Below are 15,830 nucleotides of genomic sequence, written 5' to 3' on the forward strand. Positions count from 1 at the left end.
ACAACAAAATCATCAATTAAATAATTAAATATTTATTATTGCGATTTAAATACTATTTCTCTTCATTCAAACTCAAGCAGGTTACGAGAGATCGAAATCGTACACGCATCGATAAGAACAGTGAATATATTATTAACGCCCAGCAGGGGGCGCTGATATACAACAGAACATCTCTCAGGCGGACCAGCACCTCCGAGTCAGAGGAAAGAACCTGCTACAAACGACCACTGCCGATTCAAATCGTGCAACTACATTCAACGATGCTCTATTTTGGTCCCACGTTCAAAAACGACAAAAACGCATGCGTCAGAAAAATATTCTATCGATTAAAACAAGAATTTTAAATACGTCACATGACCACAGTGTGACGACCGAAGTCCAGTGCGCGGCAGGCGAGTCGCGGCCGAGTTGGAAAGTCAGAACTTGGAGATGACGAGGAGAATCTTCTCTCCGCGACGGTTTCAGACGAACTGCGGTGGTTTCTGCGGCGCCGAGGCGCACATCGTCTTCGCCGCCATCTTGGCCTTTTCCGACGCGTCCTTCACCGGGTCTCTGAGCAGCCGCGGCGACGTGGAGCCTGAACACGGACACGAGATGCGTTAGAATCACCTCGTCGCTGTGAACGCATCTTCTAACAAACACTGGCTACGCCAAGAACTTCTCAGAATCTCATTACCACCTTAATCCGACTGGGAACCAAGGACTCGGATTTGGTGGTGCCGATTCTCATCCCTGTCACTCATTTTTGTGGCGCAATTAAACACCTGGCCGCTAGATGGCAGCAGTCATTACTTCCTCCACAGCTATAGTTAACAATCAAATGCCAAAAGATCTCTACAATGACTGAGGATGAGAGGATACACTCGACTCGAGCATCTTTTAAAGCTGATATTTGGACAGATTTTGATTTTAAAACAAATGAAAGCAGTTACGAGTTTGTCATATGTGGTCTGTAAATTTTGAACCGCCAGAGTCAAGTACTTCTTACCCTGTAGATTTGACAGAGCGTACTCCAGTCCTCTCATGGCCTTCACCTGGTTACTCTTCAACCGTGCCCGGCCAAACTCCTGCGAAAAGACAGGACAGGAAGTGACTTGACATGAAGCGGTCGTTAAAAAACAAAAAGTCTCTTTGAGGATTTCAGGAACTGACATTTTACTGGGTTCGGATCTTGATCCAGTCCTCGACTGTAACTCTCTATAGATCTAATTCTGTTTTGTATATTTCAATCGTTTCTATATTGAAAGGCTGTCATTTTATTTTTAATAAAACACTTTTTTTTTTAACACATATAATTGGATATTCAGAAATATTTGCACTATTGTACCAACATTTTTGTATTACATTTCAAAGGTAACAAATATGTATTTTAAAAAAAAAAAGTTTTTTCTCTATTCGAATATCAAATTATGTGTAAGAAAATATCATTCATTTTTAAATATTTGATTTTCTTCATTTCTATCATTAAAAAACCAAACAAAGTCAACATTTCAATATATATATACATGTTTAACTATATTATTCATCAAAAACATTCAATAAAACAAATTCGCAGTTTTAACATTTCAAATGTAAGCATTATCTCTTTTTATATATATATATATATATATATATATATATATATATACACACTATGATATACTTCCATAGTCTCTGGCCTTGTCAGACGAAATTAAACATGATGCGATTCCTGAGACGTTTTGCTTTACGTTATAGTTTAGATCAGTTCAGGTCATTTCATTTAAATTACACACTTAAATGCCACAAAAGTTAAATGACACAAGAAAGAATCCTTGTGCAGAAGCAACGGTTATATATCTGTTGCAAAACTTAAACTCAGGGGTCGCCAACCTGTACCTCTCAAAGAGCCATTTGGACCCGTTTCCTACAGGGAAGAAAACCCTGGGAGCCTTTGACTTTAAAAATGTAATATAATTCATGTACACTTATTCCGTTTGCCTTTATGCTATTTTTAAACAAACTATAAATAATTGGTTAGTAAGTGATACTTCACTAAAAATCCCAAAAAATCCACTCATTGTCTACTCACCCTCATGTTGACTAAGAGTTGGGATTATTTTCAAAATAAATTGTCCTTTTTTAGAGTTATAGGCAAATACGTTTGTTTTAATGTAGCGACTGGAGCTCAGTTGTCTTCGTCCAAAAAGACACTTAAAAACATCCAAATACATCCATACTGCTCGTCTGTAACATCCATCGTGTATTGAAGCCTCGACATGAGAAGAATTGATCAGAAAAACACTTAAATAAATGTGTATTTAAGCTTGTTGTTAGTGGATGATACCAGGCCGTCAGCCTGAGTCTCCTATGTTGAGACTTCAATCCAAGATGGACGTTACAGACGAGCAGTTTGAAAGTATTTGGATGTTTTTAAGTGTCTTTTTGGACGAAGATAAGGTAAGGTAAGGTAAAACTTTATTGTTTTTTCCAATAGCCACAGAAAATACAGCAATTTTTCATAAAAAATAAAAAATTGGAGACAAAGACAACTGAGCTCAGGTCGCTACATTAAAATGAACAAACATTTTTGTCTATAACTCTAAAAAGGATTACTCCAAAATAATCCCAACCCTTAGTTGACATGAGGGTGAGTAGAAAATGAGTGAAATTTATATATTAGGTGAATTACTACTTTAAGAATTGATAATTACCACAACAATGTTTTGTACCGTACAGTTACTTAAATTGTTTAACCGAGTTATGGTTGTTTGTTGTTTTCATTTTCTTAGCCAAAAAATCCACTCATTGTCTACTCACCCTCATGTTGACTAAGAGTTGGGATTATTTTCAAAATAATTTGTCCTTTTTTAGAGTTATAGGCAAATATATTTGTTTTAATGTAGCGACTGGAGCTCAGTTGTCTTCGTCCAAAAAGACACTTAAAAACATCCAAATACCTCCAAACTGCTCGTCTGTAACGTCCATCTTGTATTGAAGCCTCGACATGAGAAGAATTGATCAGAAAAACACTTAAATAAATGTGTATTTAAGCTTGTTGTTAGTGGATGATACCAGGCCGTCAGCCTGAGTCTCCTATGTTGAGACTTCAATCCAAGATGGACGTTACAGACGAGCAGTTTGAAAGTATTTGGATGTTTTTAAGTGTCTTTTTGGACGAAGATAAGGTAAGGTAAGGTAACACTTTATTGATCCCTCATGAGGTCTCCTTCGGGAAATTGTTTTTTCCAATAGCCACAGAAAATACAGCAATTTTTCATAAAAAATAAAAAATTGGAGACAAAGACAACTGAGCTCAGGTCGCTACATTAAAATGAACAAACATTTTTGTCTATAACTCTAAAAAGGATTACTCCAAAATAATCCCAACCCTTAGTTGACATGAGGGTGAGTAGAAAATGAGTGAAATTTATATATTGGGCGAATTACTACTTTAAGAATTGATAATTACCACAACAATGTTTTGTACCGTACAGTTACTTAAATTGTTTAACCGAGTTATGGTTGTTTGTTGTTTTCATTTTCTTAGGTAAAGCTCTGTGTGACTCTTGAGGGTTTATGTACATAATATTAGCATCTGTAGCTGCAAGTGAACGACTTGCCGAAAAATATAAAATATTTTCTATGTAGGTTGAAAAAAATTATAGTTCACCGGGTCTTGATTTTTTTTTTTAAGGTATTTTTGAACAAACTGAAGTAAAATACTATAACGTTCATTGTTGCGTGTTACTGTTCCTTTAAGACAAGAGTTCCACACCGATGATCATGAAGAACTAATGTCGTTTTTATATCAGCGAAGTTACGTCTGACAGTAACAGTTTTGGTTAAACGGTATATTAAGTGAATAGTTGCAATAGTTTGTCACTGAACTAAAAAAAAAAGTGGACGCTACCTGGATCGGCCTGGAGAATCCGTAAATACCGGAGGAAATCCACGCTTCCCGCTTCAGCCGAGTGGCGGCCGGTTGATCCTCGGCGTCTCGGAAAATGCAACGTTCCTCGACGGACTGCAGGAGAAAGTCGGAGTCGTCGTCTTGCATTCTCTTTCCTCTGACAATAGTTCTTGCAACTCACCATGAGGGTCGTGTGGTTGAGGTTCCAGGTGTAGGTGGTCATGCTTCGGTCCACCGGGTCCACGATGGAGTCCTCCATGATGTAGACGGAGCGAGACATCCCTGAGGGGAAGAAGTGCTCCGCCCAGCGGGGAAGTCTGTTGGTCTTCATCAGGAGGCGCCTGGAGAGAAGCTTGTTGTCCGTCGTCACCTCCCGGTACACAACGTCCTCGGTGAGAACATGAGTGCTGAGGAAAAAAGAAGATTTTTTTATTTATTTTTGAAAAATAAGTGTCATAAAACCCAGGTTGGGAATTTTCCTAATGAGTACTGTGCCAGATGTTTGTGTTTTTAATACTCAAAATATTAGTTTTGACTTTCAAATTATATTTGTATCATTGTGTGGTTTATATTTCAGTAAAATGTATACGAGATCAAATAATAATATATATATTTATTTCGGTTTTCCGGTCATTATGTCCCTTCGCAGCTAAAGGAACGACGAGATCCCGGCGAAGACTGAGGACGAGAGGATACAGTCGAGTCCAGCAGATTTTTCAGCTGATGTTTGGAGTTTTTTTTTTTTAAATGAAAGCAGTAACGACTTTTTATCACTGTTATTAAACGTTTAAATATAAATATTTCAAGTTTTTTATTCACAATAAACGTGCAAAACATTCACATCGTTTTGTTAACTTTTGTGTTGCGATTTAACTTTAGGCCGATAGATGGCAGCCGTCATTACGTCCCCGAGGGCTAAAGGGACAATGTAATCCTGAAAGTCGATGACTGAGGACAAGAGGATACAGTGACTCCAGCAGCTTTTAAAGATGATGTTTGGACAAATTTTGGTTTCAAAACAAATAAAAGCAATTACGACTTCGTCAAGAGTCATGTGGTCTGTAAATTCTGCAACACCAGAGTCAAGTACTCGACAATACTACAAATATACCCTCGTTACTACCTGAATGGATTGGGATATCGTCGCCAGAACGCCGAGACCACTTGTTCCCACGTGCTGTCGATGTCCGTCTCGCTGCAGAAGTACTTGACCATCCTCGTGCGTTCACTCGCCGGGCGCTAACAACAGGGTCCTGACACCTCGGGTACCGACTCCATCCGAGCGCCGTCCGTGGCCTGCGAACGACAGGAGTGTTGTATATTAAAACGGTCAAAACTGGAGTCCGTTTCCGTCGCTCCAACGCGACGTCACTTCCGGGTCTTAATTCCTTTCTTTATGGAGACAAATGGCAAATGCAGAGTTTAACGGGTAGTTTATTCGCTGCTTCAAGTCAAACAAAATACAAGCTTTTACGATCGATCGGACACGCTCTCTGCCGGCAGCTCTTCAGGTCGATAGCTCCGGGAAAGACGGTCTCGTACTGTAAAAACATCGCTATATTTAAGGCAAATACCCGGGCCGAGAGGTCCTCCCCCTATCGCCCTATTGGTTCCTTCAAACTCCCTGTGTCACGATCTCCTGTGGAGAGTTCTTCCTACTTTTTGTTTCCCTTTCTAATCATACAAATGTTCTTGGGTGGGGGTTCCTGTCTCCTAGCCCCCCCCTTACGGATGTGTCCCTGCTTCGTTCTTTTGATCCACGACCCAAGGTGTGAAAAGGGCAGACAAACAAGTTTAAAAAAACGTTCTCATGACTCTACGTCTGTTCCAAGCTTGTCTTGAAAACAGTGTAAATCAGTCTGAGTGAAATATTGATTCTGAATGTGTATTCAAACGTTTAAACTCTTAGATGAAGCTAGTAATTTATACTTTATATATTGATTATCTTTTAGCATTCATTTACGTATGGCGTATAGTGTATAATAATTTTTAATCTAACAATATGTAACACAAACATACCCCAATTTATTTAAAATATTAACTTTATTAATGTTTTTAATATGGTTATTACAAAGTCCTTGTTCAATTATTATATTCTCTCTTTAATATACATCTTCAATATCTGCCTATAAATGTGATCTATTACTGGATTAAAATTCTAAATGAGATCACTTGTATAACGCATACATTAACTATTATAACTATTAACTATAACTATTATAAACTAACATGAATGATTGTAAACTGTCAAAGGACCTTGACCCGTTTATCTGAAGACAGCAATAAAAAGGCGAATTGTTGTCTGTATTTTTAACATTGTGAGTGAATTATATCTACATTTATTCTCAAATATAGTGTCACAGTTGCACAATATCACTAGTGTAGGTGAGTCAAGTTACTGACTTTGCAAAACCAGTCTTACCTGTTGTCGCTAGAAGATCACTCGCATACATACTTGCTTGTTCGGAACCAGCATGTTCGTCTCGACAAAAGTGTCCAAAAACTATTTTAAAAAAAGCGACTTAAAGCAGCAGAAGATTAGCAGCACGTTAGTCGCACAGATGGCTAATGCGTTAGCATCTCTCACGTGATTCCAACTGGACCAATGAGAAGAGTCCTCGCTGAGCTCCTCCCGCTCCGTCGACCAATGCGTCCTAACGCAGTAATTTGGTTTAATTTTTTTTATTATATACATAACGTCTAGTTTTATTGGCAACACCACGATACAAATAATGAACCTCTTGTAAAAAAAAAAAATTATCAGCAAGAACCACAAATCCATATATATTAAAATATTTATTTGTGAATTTAAAAAACAGTAGATTGAAAGTGTTAAATTGATTTAAAGTGAGAAACCACAAGTGCAAATATATTAAAATATTAATTTGTGAATTTAAAAAAATGTAGATTAAGTTAAATTGATTTAAAGTGAGAAACCAAATTATTTATATAATAATATAATATAACTAAACATATTTTCCGGGAACTTGTAGTCTTGCATTGCTTTGTGTTTGCATTTGTGAGTTTCTTTTCAGTTGTTCAACATCTGTTTTCGTAAGCGAGTTAAAATGTGTCTATTTGACTATTTATTTATTTTTATCTTTAAGTTTGTTATCATTATCTGTCATCATGTGGTCTGGTGTGAGTGCATATCTCCCATTTTGTAAAGGACCAATGTATGCATGTCTTGTTTCAAACAAGTTAAAGAAATATCAACTTACCTCTACTGACTTTTTAATATTTGTAATTTGTTAAGCATATGAAAATATCTCATTCAGATTGTGAATTTAAATCCGGACTAGAAACTGTCTGCAGAAGGGACAACAGCAGCTTCTTGTAAAGTGGTGGAACATTATTTTAACTCACTCCTGGAGCTTTATTTAACAACACAACCTTTTCTATTCGTCGTTAAAATTAGATTAGAAAGAAGATACAATACAGTCATATTTCAAATAGAGGTCTTTCGTATATATTTTAGAAATTAAAAAAACAAAAATCATGCATTAAACCCATACATCCGCTCGACTTCTACAGCATGATGTAGTTTTAAACTAAAACATAAAAATAACAATAAAATCAGAATTGCAAATATACACGTGTATAAAAAAAAAAGAAAAAAGAAGTATTAAATCCCATTAAATAAATAAAGCTGACTTATCCATTTACATACATTATTATTTATTAAATATTACTCAAATCAATTTTAATACAACTACAACCTCTTCTACTACTACTGAAAATGTTTACACTGTACCACTTGAAGCAACACTTCTACTCCATGTTACCCACCTTGGGTGTTTTATTTGCAAACTATAAAAACAAATATCTCAAATCACAAAGTGTACTTGAAGTGCAACAACAATATCATCGTAATAATACAACATTTAGATAAAATGCTGGTCACGGTGAGCCGGCAGCTTTGGTCGGTGATTTTATTGGAAAAATAACAGATTTACTAAAGTCTTGTTTTTTGAAAATCAAAACAAAAACATTAAAACATCATGTTAGTTGCATTGTGTTTGAGACAGCCACTAGAGGGCGCCACTGCCCTCGCTACCTAAAGTACCTGACTCGGCAGTTATTCAATTTATTCTCGGATTTAATCTGATTCCAACAAACAAAGCAGTATGTATTCTGTGTTCAGAGCAAATGTCCTGGCCGCCCCTGGATTAATATGTAATTGAATATCATTTAAAGTCTTAGTCAACATTACTGCATTAAAATATGTTCACCATTATGTTGTTATTCATATGGATTTGAGCAAACGAGTAATTCTGTAATTACCATATTAAATGTACGTAGAAACGGTTTTCTCGTGGGTTTATTTATCTCTATTTCGAGTTATCTAAAGTGGGAAAACAAATGTCTTACAATGAATCATTAATTCGAATATTTTATTATGTTATATTTTATTATATATATGTTTTTTTTATGGTTTCTGTTTATATATTAAGTTGTTATATTTAACAAACCGTTCTTGATTATTTTAAATATATATTTTTAGTTCAAATTAAAAAGGCTGCTACGCGGATAGTGCGGTTGCTTTCTTCTGCAGTTCTCCCTCCACCCGCAGGGGGGGGCGCTACATTTAACATCGGGTTCCGGTTTTGGTTCCGCGCTTCGTTGTTGTGTCCTCCGTGGTGTCATTGCTGCTTGTGTCGAGGTTGAACGTGAAGAACGACAACATGTCAGGCTACACGCCGGACGAGAAGCTTCGTCTGGACCAGCTGACCAAGCTGCGGAGACAGTGGCTCAGAGACCAGGAGCTGAGCCCGAGGGAGCCCGTGCTCCAGGCCAAGCCCCTCAACGCCGTGGTCCGGTTCTGGAACCGCTTCCTGGAGCCCAAGAGTCTGTGGAGGATCTACGTGAGTCCCACCAATATGTCACTCAAACACAATTTGATTCACTTAAAGGTGTTTCAACTTGACGTATTTGCTGATCCGTATCAAATAAATGGATCGAACAAGTTACTCTTAAAGGGACGTAAACATCACCTCAGTGTGTTGTCAACAAAACTACAACAATCGCTCATAAACTTCATAAACACCATTTTATATTTATTTTTATTGCGTGATGACAAATACTTAGAATTAGAATAACATATAGAAATACATAATGCATATATGTTATGATCATAAGAGTCAGCTATATACATATATATATATATATATATATATATATATATATAGCTTATACACTGTAGAAAACTGACCAGAAACTGTTTCCTTCAACTGAGAAAAATCTCTAAACTTTGGAAAATTTTGTCTGGATCTGGAGCTTGTAATCCATGCGTTTGTTTCTTCTCGTCTGGACTATTGTAACAGTTTGTTTTCATGTCTAAACAAGAAGGAGTTGTCTCACCTGCAGTTGATTCAGAACTCTGCAGCGAGAATTCTAAACCGCTCTAGTAGAAGAACTCACATTTCTCCGATCCTTAAAACTCTTCACTGGCTTCCAGTTTCTTTCAGGATCAACTTTAAAATTCTGGTTCTTACTTTCAGATCTATTCATGGTCAGACCTTACATCAGTGATCTGATCCAGCCTTACACCCCAGCTCGGGCTCTGAGGTCTGTGGATCAGAATCTACTGATGGTTCCTGAACACGGTTCAGGACCAGAGGAGAGAAATCCTTCCAGGCTGTTGCTCCTAAGCTTTGGAACGATCTTCCTCTCTCTCTGTGTTTGATGATCTACTGACTCCTTCAAGAAACATCTTAAGATGTTTTTATTTGTTCAGGCTGTCTGGAAAAGCGCTATACAAATAAAAATTACTTACTAACTTACTTACTTATGTATTTTAGATTTAGACAATATAACTTCAGACTCAGAATTATTGCTATTTTTGATGCAAAACCAAACATGATTTATTTTGGTATCGTGTGCCGCATTAAACATGATATAAAATCTGAAATAAAAGAAACCTTATACATGCAAGTAAACATAATATAATATATTACAAATGCATATACTAAGAAGATGTCCAAATGAATACAAATGATCTACTACATCATTATTAATATTTTTGTGATTATCCCGGTACATCTATTGCATATATTCTTTAATGTAATTATTGACATCCACACCATCGTTTGTTTTTTTAGATGTATACTAGTGTTTTGTACTGATTTATATTATTATTATTCTATTTATCCTTTATTTTAATGTATAATAATTAAATGAAGTGTTAGTTTTACTAATAGTGAGACTACCATTGTGGCCACATAAACAATAAAGAATTTTCTTATCTTGCTTGAGTATTGTTCAATTATTCTGACTAGAGGTTTTAATAACATTCAAAAGAAATGCTTTTCTATTTTTGCCATTGCAAAGTTTCAAATATTGAATCATACATCACAGTTAGATCTTCATAACCTTTAACTGCATGTAAACTATGAATTAATAAACTTTATTCTTGATTCCTCTTCTCCCTCAGACATACAAATCGTTCCGTGGATCACTAATGGTACTGAGTGGAATGATAATTCCCGCCTGGATTGTCCACTACTGTGTGAAATACCACATTAATGTAAGTAACCAATGTAAAATTGATACTGTAAAGTCATGATTTTAGTGCCAGTAGGAGCCAGACATAATGATGATCACTAAATATTGGTTTAATCACAATGTTTCAATCCAAAAGAAGCGGAATAAAGAAACTTTTTATAACATACTCCTGTTTTAAATGTAATTTATTATGCCTGATTGTGTTGTGTTATGCTTTGTCATGAATAGGAAAGCAATTTTAAGAAGAAAAAAAACAAGATGAAGGAGAATCACAACTTAACTTAACTTTTCTATTTTGGAGTTTCTTGTCGCGCTTTTAGCAAAGTTTTGTTTAATACATCATTTTATTTATTTTCTTAATTTGAGCCTCTGTTCTGGAGCTTTATTTGTAAATACAAATGGCTGGTTGTTATTGATTTTTACATGACGTTTCTATTTAGTACACCAATATCACTCATGATATTTATGTCACTTGAAATGTATCACATCTTGCTATAATTATGCAGTCGTATTTTGAAAAAAGAAGACAAAATGTAAATATTTGATATTGAATGACTTTTAATCGTGTCTTACAGACAACTCCATATGGAATTGTGGGAAGGAACCCCAAGTTGTTTCCAGTGAGTAAAATGTTTTGTGTTTTGTTGATTGCTTTTTTTAGCTAATTCTTCCCCCGTCATTAATATGTTAGTAAAAATGTCAGTATCATTTATGAGGTGGTATAAGTGGCCATCAGAGAAATTAAACTGAATAAAAGCATTATTTTTGTGGTAAACTGGGTGTTTTATTGTTGTTTTGTTTAGGGCGACGTCATCGTGGAGACCGGGGAAGTTCTTCCAGATATACCAGAGACTCATGGCCATCACTGAAGACTAATTTAGTTTTCATTTCCTGGAGCCTTTTGTTGTAAAAACTGTGCATATATCATTAAAATATTTCAATCAAAATGCAGTTTGTTTGACAGTGTGTACAAGTTCCTAAATTGAAGATCTAATATTGGTAAGAAACGGGCTTTAAGAAGAAAATATCTATTTATTTTTTCCATCTTGTTGACTTTTTGAAAAAAGTCATGAGGTTATTATACCTGAATTCTCTGTCATAAAATTAATACTAAACCGTATATTAATTCAGGCATTTTGCATGCAGTTTTCCTTTACGGCTTCATGACGATGATGGAAATAAGTTTACAAACCAAGCATTTTTTTGTTCCTACGTTGATTACAGTTAAAATCCTTAACACATTTTAGAGGCAATAACATTGTCCTGCTTAAATGTAACTTGTTGTTTCATAAAAAGTAAAGGCTCTTAATTAAATTGTTACAAGGCAAAATGAGCATCGACATAAGCGCAACTACACATAAAGATTTGGCAAACAATGATCAAATATTACACTTCATAAATGATGAATCATCATAAACGCCAGATATTTGAGCACCAGGAAAGTTCCCTGAATAAAAACCTTTCTTTGTACAATGTTTAGGGAAGTAAAATACATTAATGTAGACAGAGTTAAGATTGTCAAAATGTAAACTTTACTCCCTATGTGACCATTTAGGTTGGAATGGTCCGGATCCGACATAGGCTTTTATTTTGAAGACAGGAAGTGCCGCCGACTGTTTGAATTACAGAACACACTACCAAAGGCTAAGTTACATTTATACTGGACTTGTATTGCTTCGATATTATGGTGTCGGAGCGAACGACGTGGTCGTAAATAAACGGGACAATCCGTGTATCTGCTACACGAATGAATCTGGACCGCTGAGGTAAATACTTCAACTTTTACTACTTCATGCTAAAATTAGCTTTGTAGCATGTTAGCATTAGCGCCTAGCCAGCTTTCAACATCATAACAAAGGTGTTTAAACTAAATATGTTACTGTCGGTTGGACAAGTTGCGATGCTGATGGATTTTTATAATTAAATACGATTTAAAGCGATAGTCAACGTTTAAGTTTGTGATCCTGAAGTAGATAAGGTGTAGCCTCAGCTAACTGTCAGTGAACAACATCTGACACATTGACTTTTAAATACATCCACGAATAGTTTAGAGTTCTGGCATGTTAACTAACATTAAAAGAAAAGGATTAGATTACACTACATACAGTATATTTTGTTGAAAACCTCTATTAAAAATACAAATCTGGTACATCTTTAAGAAGAAGTTCCACTGTTGGTTGTTATATTATGGTTTTAAAAACTATTACAACTCAATCTTGATCTAACTTTTACCTATGAAAGATGTATACAAGAAACAATAACCCATGGCTGTGTATTTGCAAGAACCTTGAAGATACGATATGTATCACGATACAGTGACAACGATACAATATATTGCGTTACTGTAGGAACAAGAATACTTATGTAATATTGCAGAGTATTTGACTCTGGCGTTGCTGAATTTACAGACCAGATGACTCTTGGCTGAGTTGTAACTACTTACATTTGTTTTGAATCCAAAATACTGTATGTTAAAGCCTTAAATCTGCTGGAAGTCACTGTATCCTCTCGTCCTCAGTCATCGGCAGGATCTCGCAGGATTTTGATGTTACTTGACCTGCTGAGGACGTGATGTTGGCAGCCATGTAGCGGCTGGAAGAGTTATTGCAACACAAAAATGAACAAACGCTGTGATTATTTGAATGTCAATTGTAAATAAAATAAAAAATAGATTCAGTTTGTTGAACTAGAAACCTTAAAAGATGGTAAGAAATAAACTATGATATATTATTGTTTAATGAAAGAAAATATCAAGATATATCTCCATATTGATATTTTCTAACACATTTACTGCACTGCTGTGCATCTTGGACATAATGGTTAAAAAATTCTGAACTTGTTATTTTCGTAGATCATGTCGGAGATAAAGATTGCCCTGCAGAAGAGTTGGAAGAGGGACAGAAAAAAAGCATCAGAAGAAATTCCTAAGGACGTTTCACCTGACTCCAAGTGTCCAATATGTCTGGACGTCTTCAACAACGTGTCTTACCTGGACCTCTGCCTTCACAAGTTCTGCTTCCGTTGCATCCACGAGTGGTCCAAGAACAAGGCGGAGTGCCCGCTCTGCAAACAGCCGTTCAACTCCATATATCACAGTATTAAATCGGACGAGGATTTTCAGAAGTACGATCTGCGACCGGTAGAAAATGGCTCTTTTGGGAATTTTGGCGGCGTGCGATTCAGATATCGCTCCACCATCACTGGGTTTCGACGGCAGTTACAGACTCGGACTGTAACTGAACCGCTTCCTGACAACGGAGTCATGTTCGAAGCGTCGGCGAACGCAGTGCGTCAGCGGCGGGACCGCTACCTTCGAAGCGTCATGTCCAGGTTAGCAGCCGAGAGACAGGCCGCCAGCGAAGGCCGGGTGTTGAAGAACCTCCGAGAACAAGAGATGGTGAACTTCAGGAAAGAGCTCTATCGTCATGGATTAAAAGTCCAGACCGTTACGGACGGCGGCCGCTCCCGAGACACCTCCGCCGAGTTCTACCGCAGGAATCCCGCCTGCCTTCACCGACTTGTGCCGTGGATTAAACGAGAGCTGCTGGTGTTGTTTGGGGCTCATGGCTCCTTGGTCAACATCGTTCAACACATCATCATGTCGTCCATTACTCGCCACAACGTGGAAGATGAAGCCATGCAGGAAGCTCTGACGCCGTTCCTGCAGGGGCGCACGGAACAGTTTCTGCACGAGTTCATCAGCTTTGCCAAGTCTCCTTTCAACATGGAGGCCTACGATCAGCACGCTGTCTATGACTGCCCGGCATCGTCGTCCAACGAAAACAGCAGCGGAAACTCTTCTGTAATAGCGATTTCAGACTACGAAGAGAACGCCGATTTAGAACCTCCAAGAACTCCCGGAAACTCCATGTCTACTTTGAGCAACTCATTGTGGGACGACGAGACGCCTGGACCGTCGTATTTCACAACAGCTGAGTCCCACAGGAACGAGCGGCTCCTGGTCCTAGACTCTGACAGCGGCTCAGAAGAGGAAAGACCGGTCGGTTCCTCTTCACCGGGCCACAGTCCCCAAAACCAAAGAGTTGTGAGTCAAGATTTTCCTAAAGACAGTTTGTCCTCGGACAGCGACGATTGCGTTATCGTCGGAGTCGTTAAACCGACGGGAGATCGGACCCCCGAGCTCGTCAGGCTTTCGTCGGACTCGTCGGACTCCACGAGCGAAGACTGTAAAGAAGTGGCTCCGGTGGGTCAGCACATTCGCTTCACCAGCCTCAGTCCGACCTTGTCTCGCACCAGCGACACCGCAGAAGACACTTGTGGCTCCCGGCGCTTGGATCCCAAAGAAAGATGTTTGCCTGCTGAAAAGTACAGAACGTCAAGGAAGTCGGGGAGACGAGACCGAGAGACGGTCCATCCTGGGATCGATCGCTGTAGAGACGCAGAGAGCCGCCTTTACAGGAGGAACAGAAATGGCCGCAGGAGTCCTGATGATAGAACTGTCTACAGAGAGAGGAGCTGCTCGCCTCCTACTGGTAAAGTCTGGTACTCCAAGTACGATCGAAAGGAAAGTTGGGCCGGTTGGAAATCCCCACAGTACTCCTCGAGATCCAACAGCCGTCACAGCAGAACCTCGGGGGCCGGCGGCCGACATCACTCGCACCACAACCGCCGGAGAGACTCCAGGAGCCCCAGTCGAGGTTCAAACCACAGGGACGGGAGGCGCTCCAGGACATACTCCAGCAGTCGCTCGCCGTCACTCAAACGAGCGCCTCATTCCGACAAACCCGGAGGCAAGAGGAAGTACAAGACGAGGCACTTGGAGGAACCCGCGGAACATTCGGCCTCCAGCCTACGCGGCGACTCGCAGCAGAGGAAGAAGAGCAAAGAGAGGCGCCACAAGAAGAGCCGGAGCAGAGACTCCAGTCCGTCCAGCAGGAGCAAACGGCACCACAAGAAGAGTAAGAAGCACAAAAAGAAAAGCAAAAAGCACAAAAGTAAAGACCGGAAAGAGAAACCTTCGCTGTCGCACGGAGAGAGTAAAGGTGAAGATGTCGACGGCGCCTCCGTTAATGAATCGAGCTGCTTTCAGGAGCAGGGAGCCGAAGAAATCACAACACAATCATGAGTCACGTGATGCACAAGTGGACAAAGTGTGACTCTTTTTATGCTGCTTTGACTTTTGAAACAAGTGTGACAGGTTCTATGTGAGGCTGACTTTTTTTTTTTATCACTGTTTTTAATTGATGTTCAACGGATTTTGTTTTTGGGAACTGCAAGTGCCATTGTACTACTTACCCAGGAAGATGAATATATAAGTATTTTGTGTTTTAAAACTCAATCTAGTTTTTTTTTAATGGTGGTGCATTAACAATAAATCTCAGGGTTTAGACACGTTCAGGAATTGTGTTTACATTCAATTAAAAGTGATAAACAATGGAGGTGGTGTTTTTCTCAATAAAGCATGATTTTTAATAACACATGATGATTGGACTTT

General features: G+C 38.3%; 3 protein-coding genes across 3 annotated transcripts; 2 read left to right on the forward strand and 1 right to left on the reverse strand.

The window, feature by feature from the left end:
- Positions 1–12: 12 nt before the first annotated feature.
- Positions 13–6,450, reverse strand: prelid1b (PRELI domain containing 1b). The gene is made up of 6 exons (XM_087807308.1): positions 6,294–6,450; positions 4,995–5,167; positions 4,053–4,278; positions 3,872–3,985; positions 989–1,067; positions 13–577 (listed from the first exon to the last, which is right to left on the reverse strand). Exons 2-6 carry the CDS (start codon positions 5,084–5,086, stop codon positions 462–464), a joined length of 627 nt encoding a protein of 208 aa, XP_087663434.1. The 5' UTR covers positions 5,087–5,167; positions 6,294–6,450; the 3' UTR covers positions 13–461.
- A 2,031-nt stretch (positions 6,451–8,481) lies between these two features.
- Positions 8,482–11,326, forward strand: ndufb6 (NADH:ubiquinone oxidoreductase subunit B). The gene is made up of 4 exons (XM_087783980.1): positions 8,482–8,736; positions 10,305–10,397; positions 10,951–10,995; positions 11,179–11,326. The coding sequence occupies exons 1-4, from the start codon at positions 8,557–8,559 to the stop codon at positions 11,242–11,244; spliced, it is 384 nt and encodes a 127-aa protein (XP_087640106.1). The 5' UTR covers positions 8,482–8,556; the 3' UTR covers positions 11,245–11,326.
- A 673-nt stretch (positions 11,327–11,999) lies between these two features.
- On the forward strand, positions 12,000–15,813 carry toporsa (topoisomerase I binding, arginine/serine-rich a). The gene is made up of 2 exons (XM_087806915.1): positions 12,000–12,141; positions 13,227–15,813. Exon 2 carries the CDS (start codon positions 13,230–13,232, stop codon positions 15,459–15,461), a length of 2,232 nt encoding a protein of 743 aa, XP_087663041.1. The 5' UTR covers positions 12,000–12,141; positions 13,227–13,229; the 3' UTR covers positions 15,462–15,813.
- Positions 15,814–15,830: the final 17 nt, after the last annotated feature.

The sequence above is a fragment of the Callionymus lyra genome, chromosome 1 (assembly GCF_982586985.1).
Source record: "Callionymus lyra chromosome 1, fCalLyr1.hap1.1, whole genome shotgun sequence".
NCBI classification, from domain to species: domain Eukaryota; kingdom Metazoa; phylum Chordata; class Actinopteri; order Syngnathiformes; family Callionymidae; genus Callionymus; species Callionymus lyra.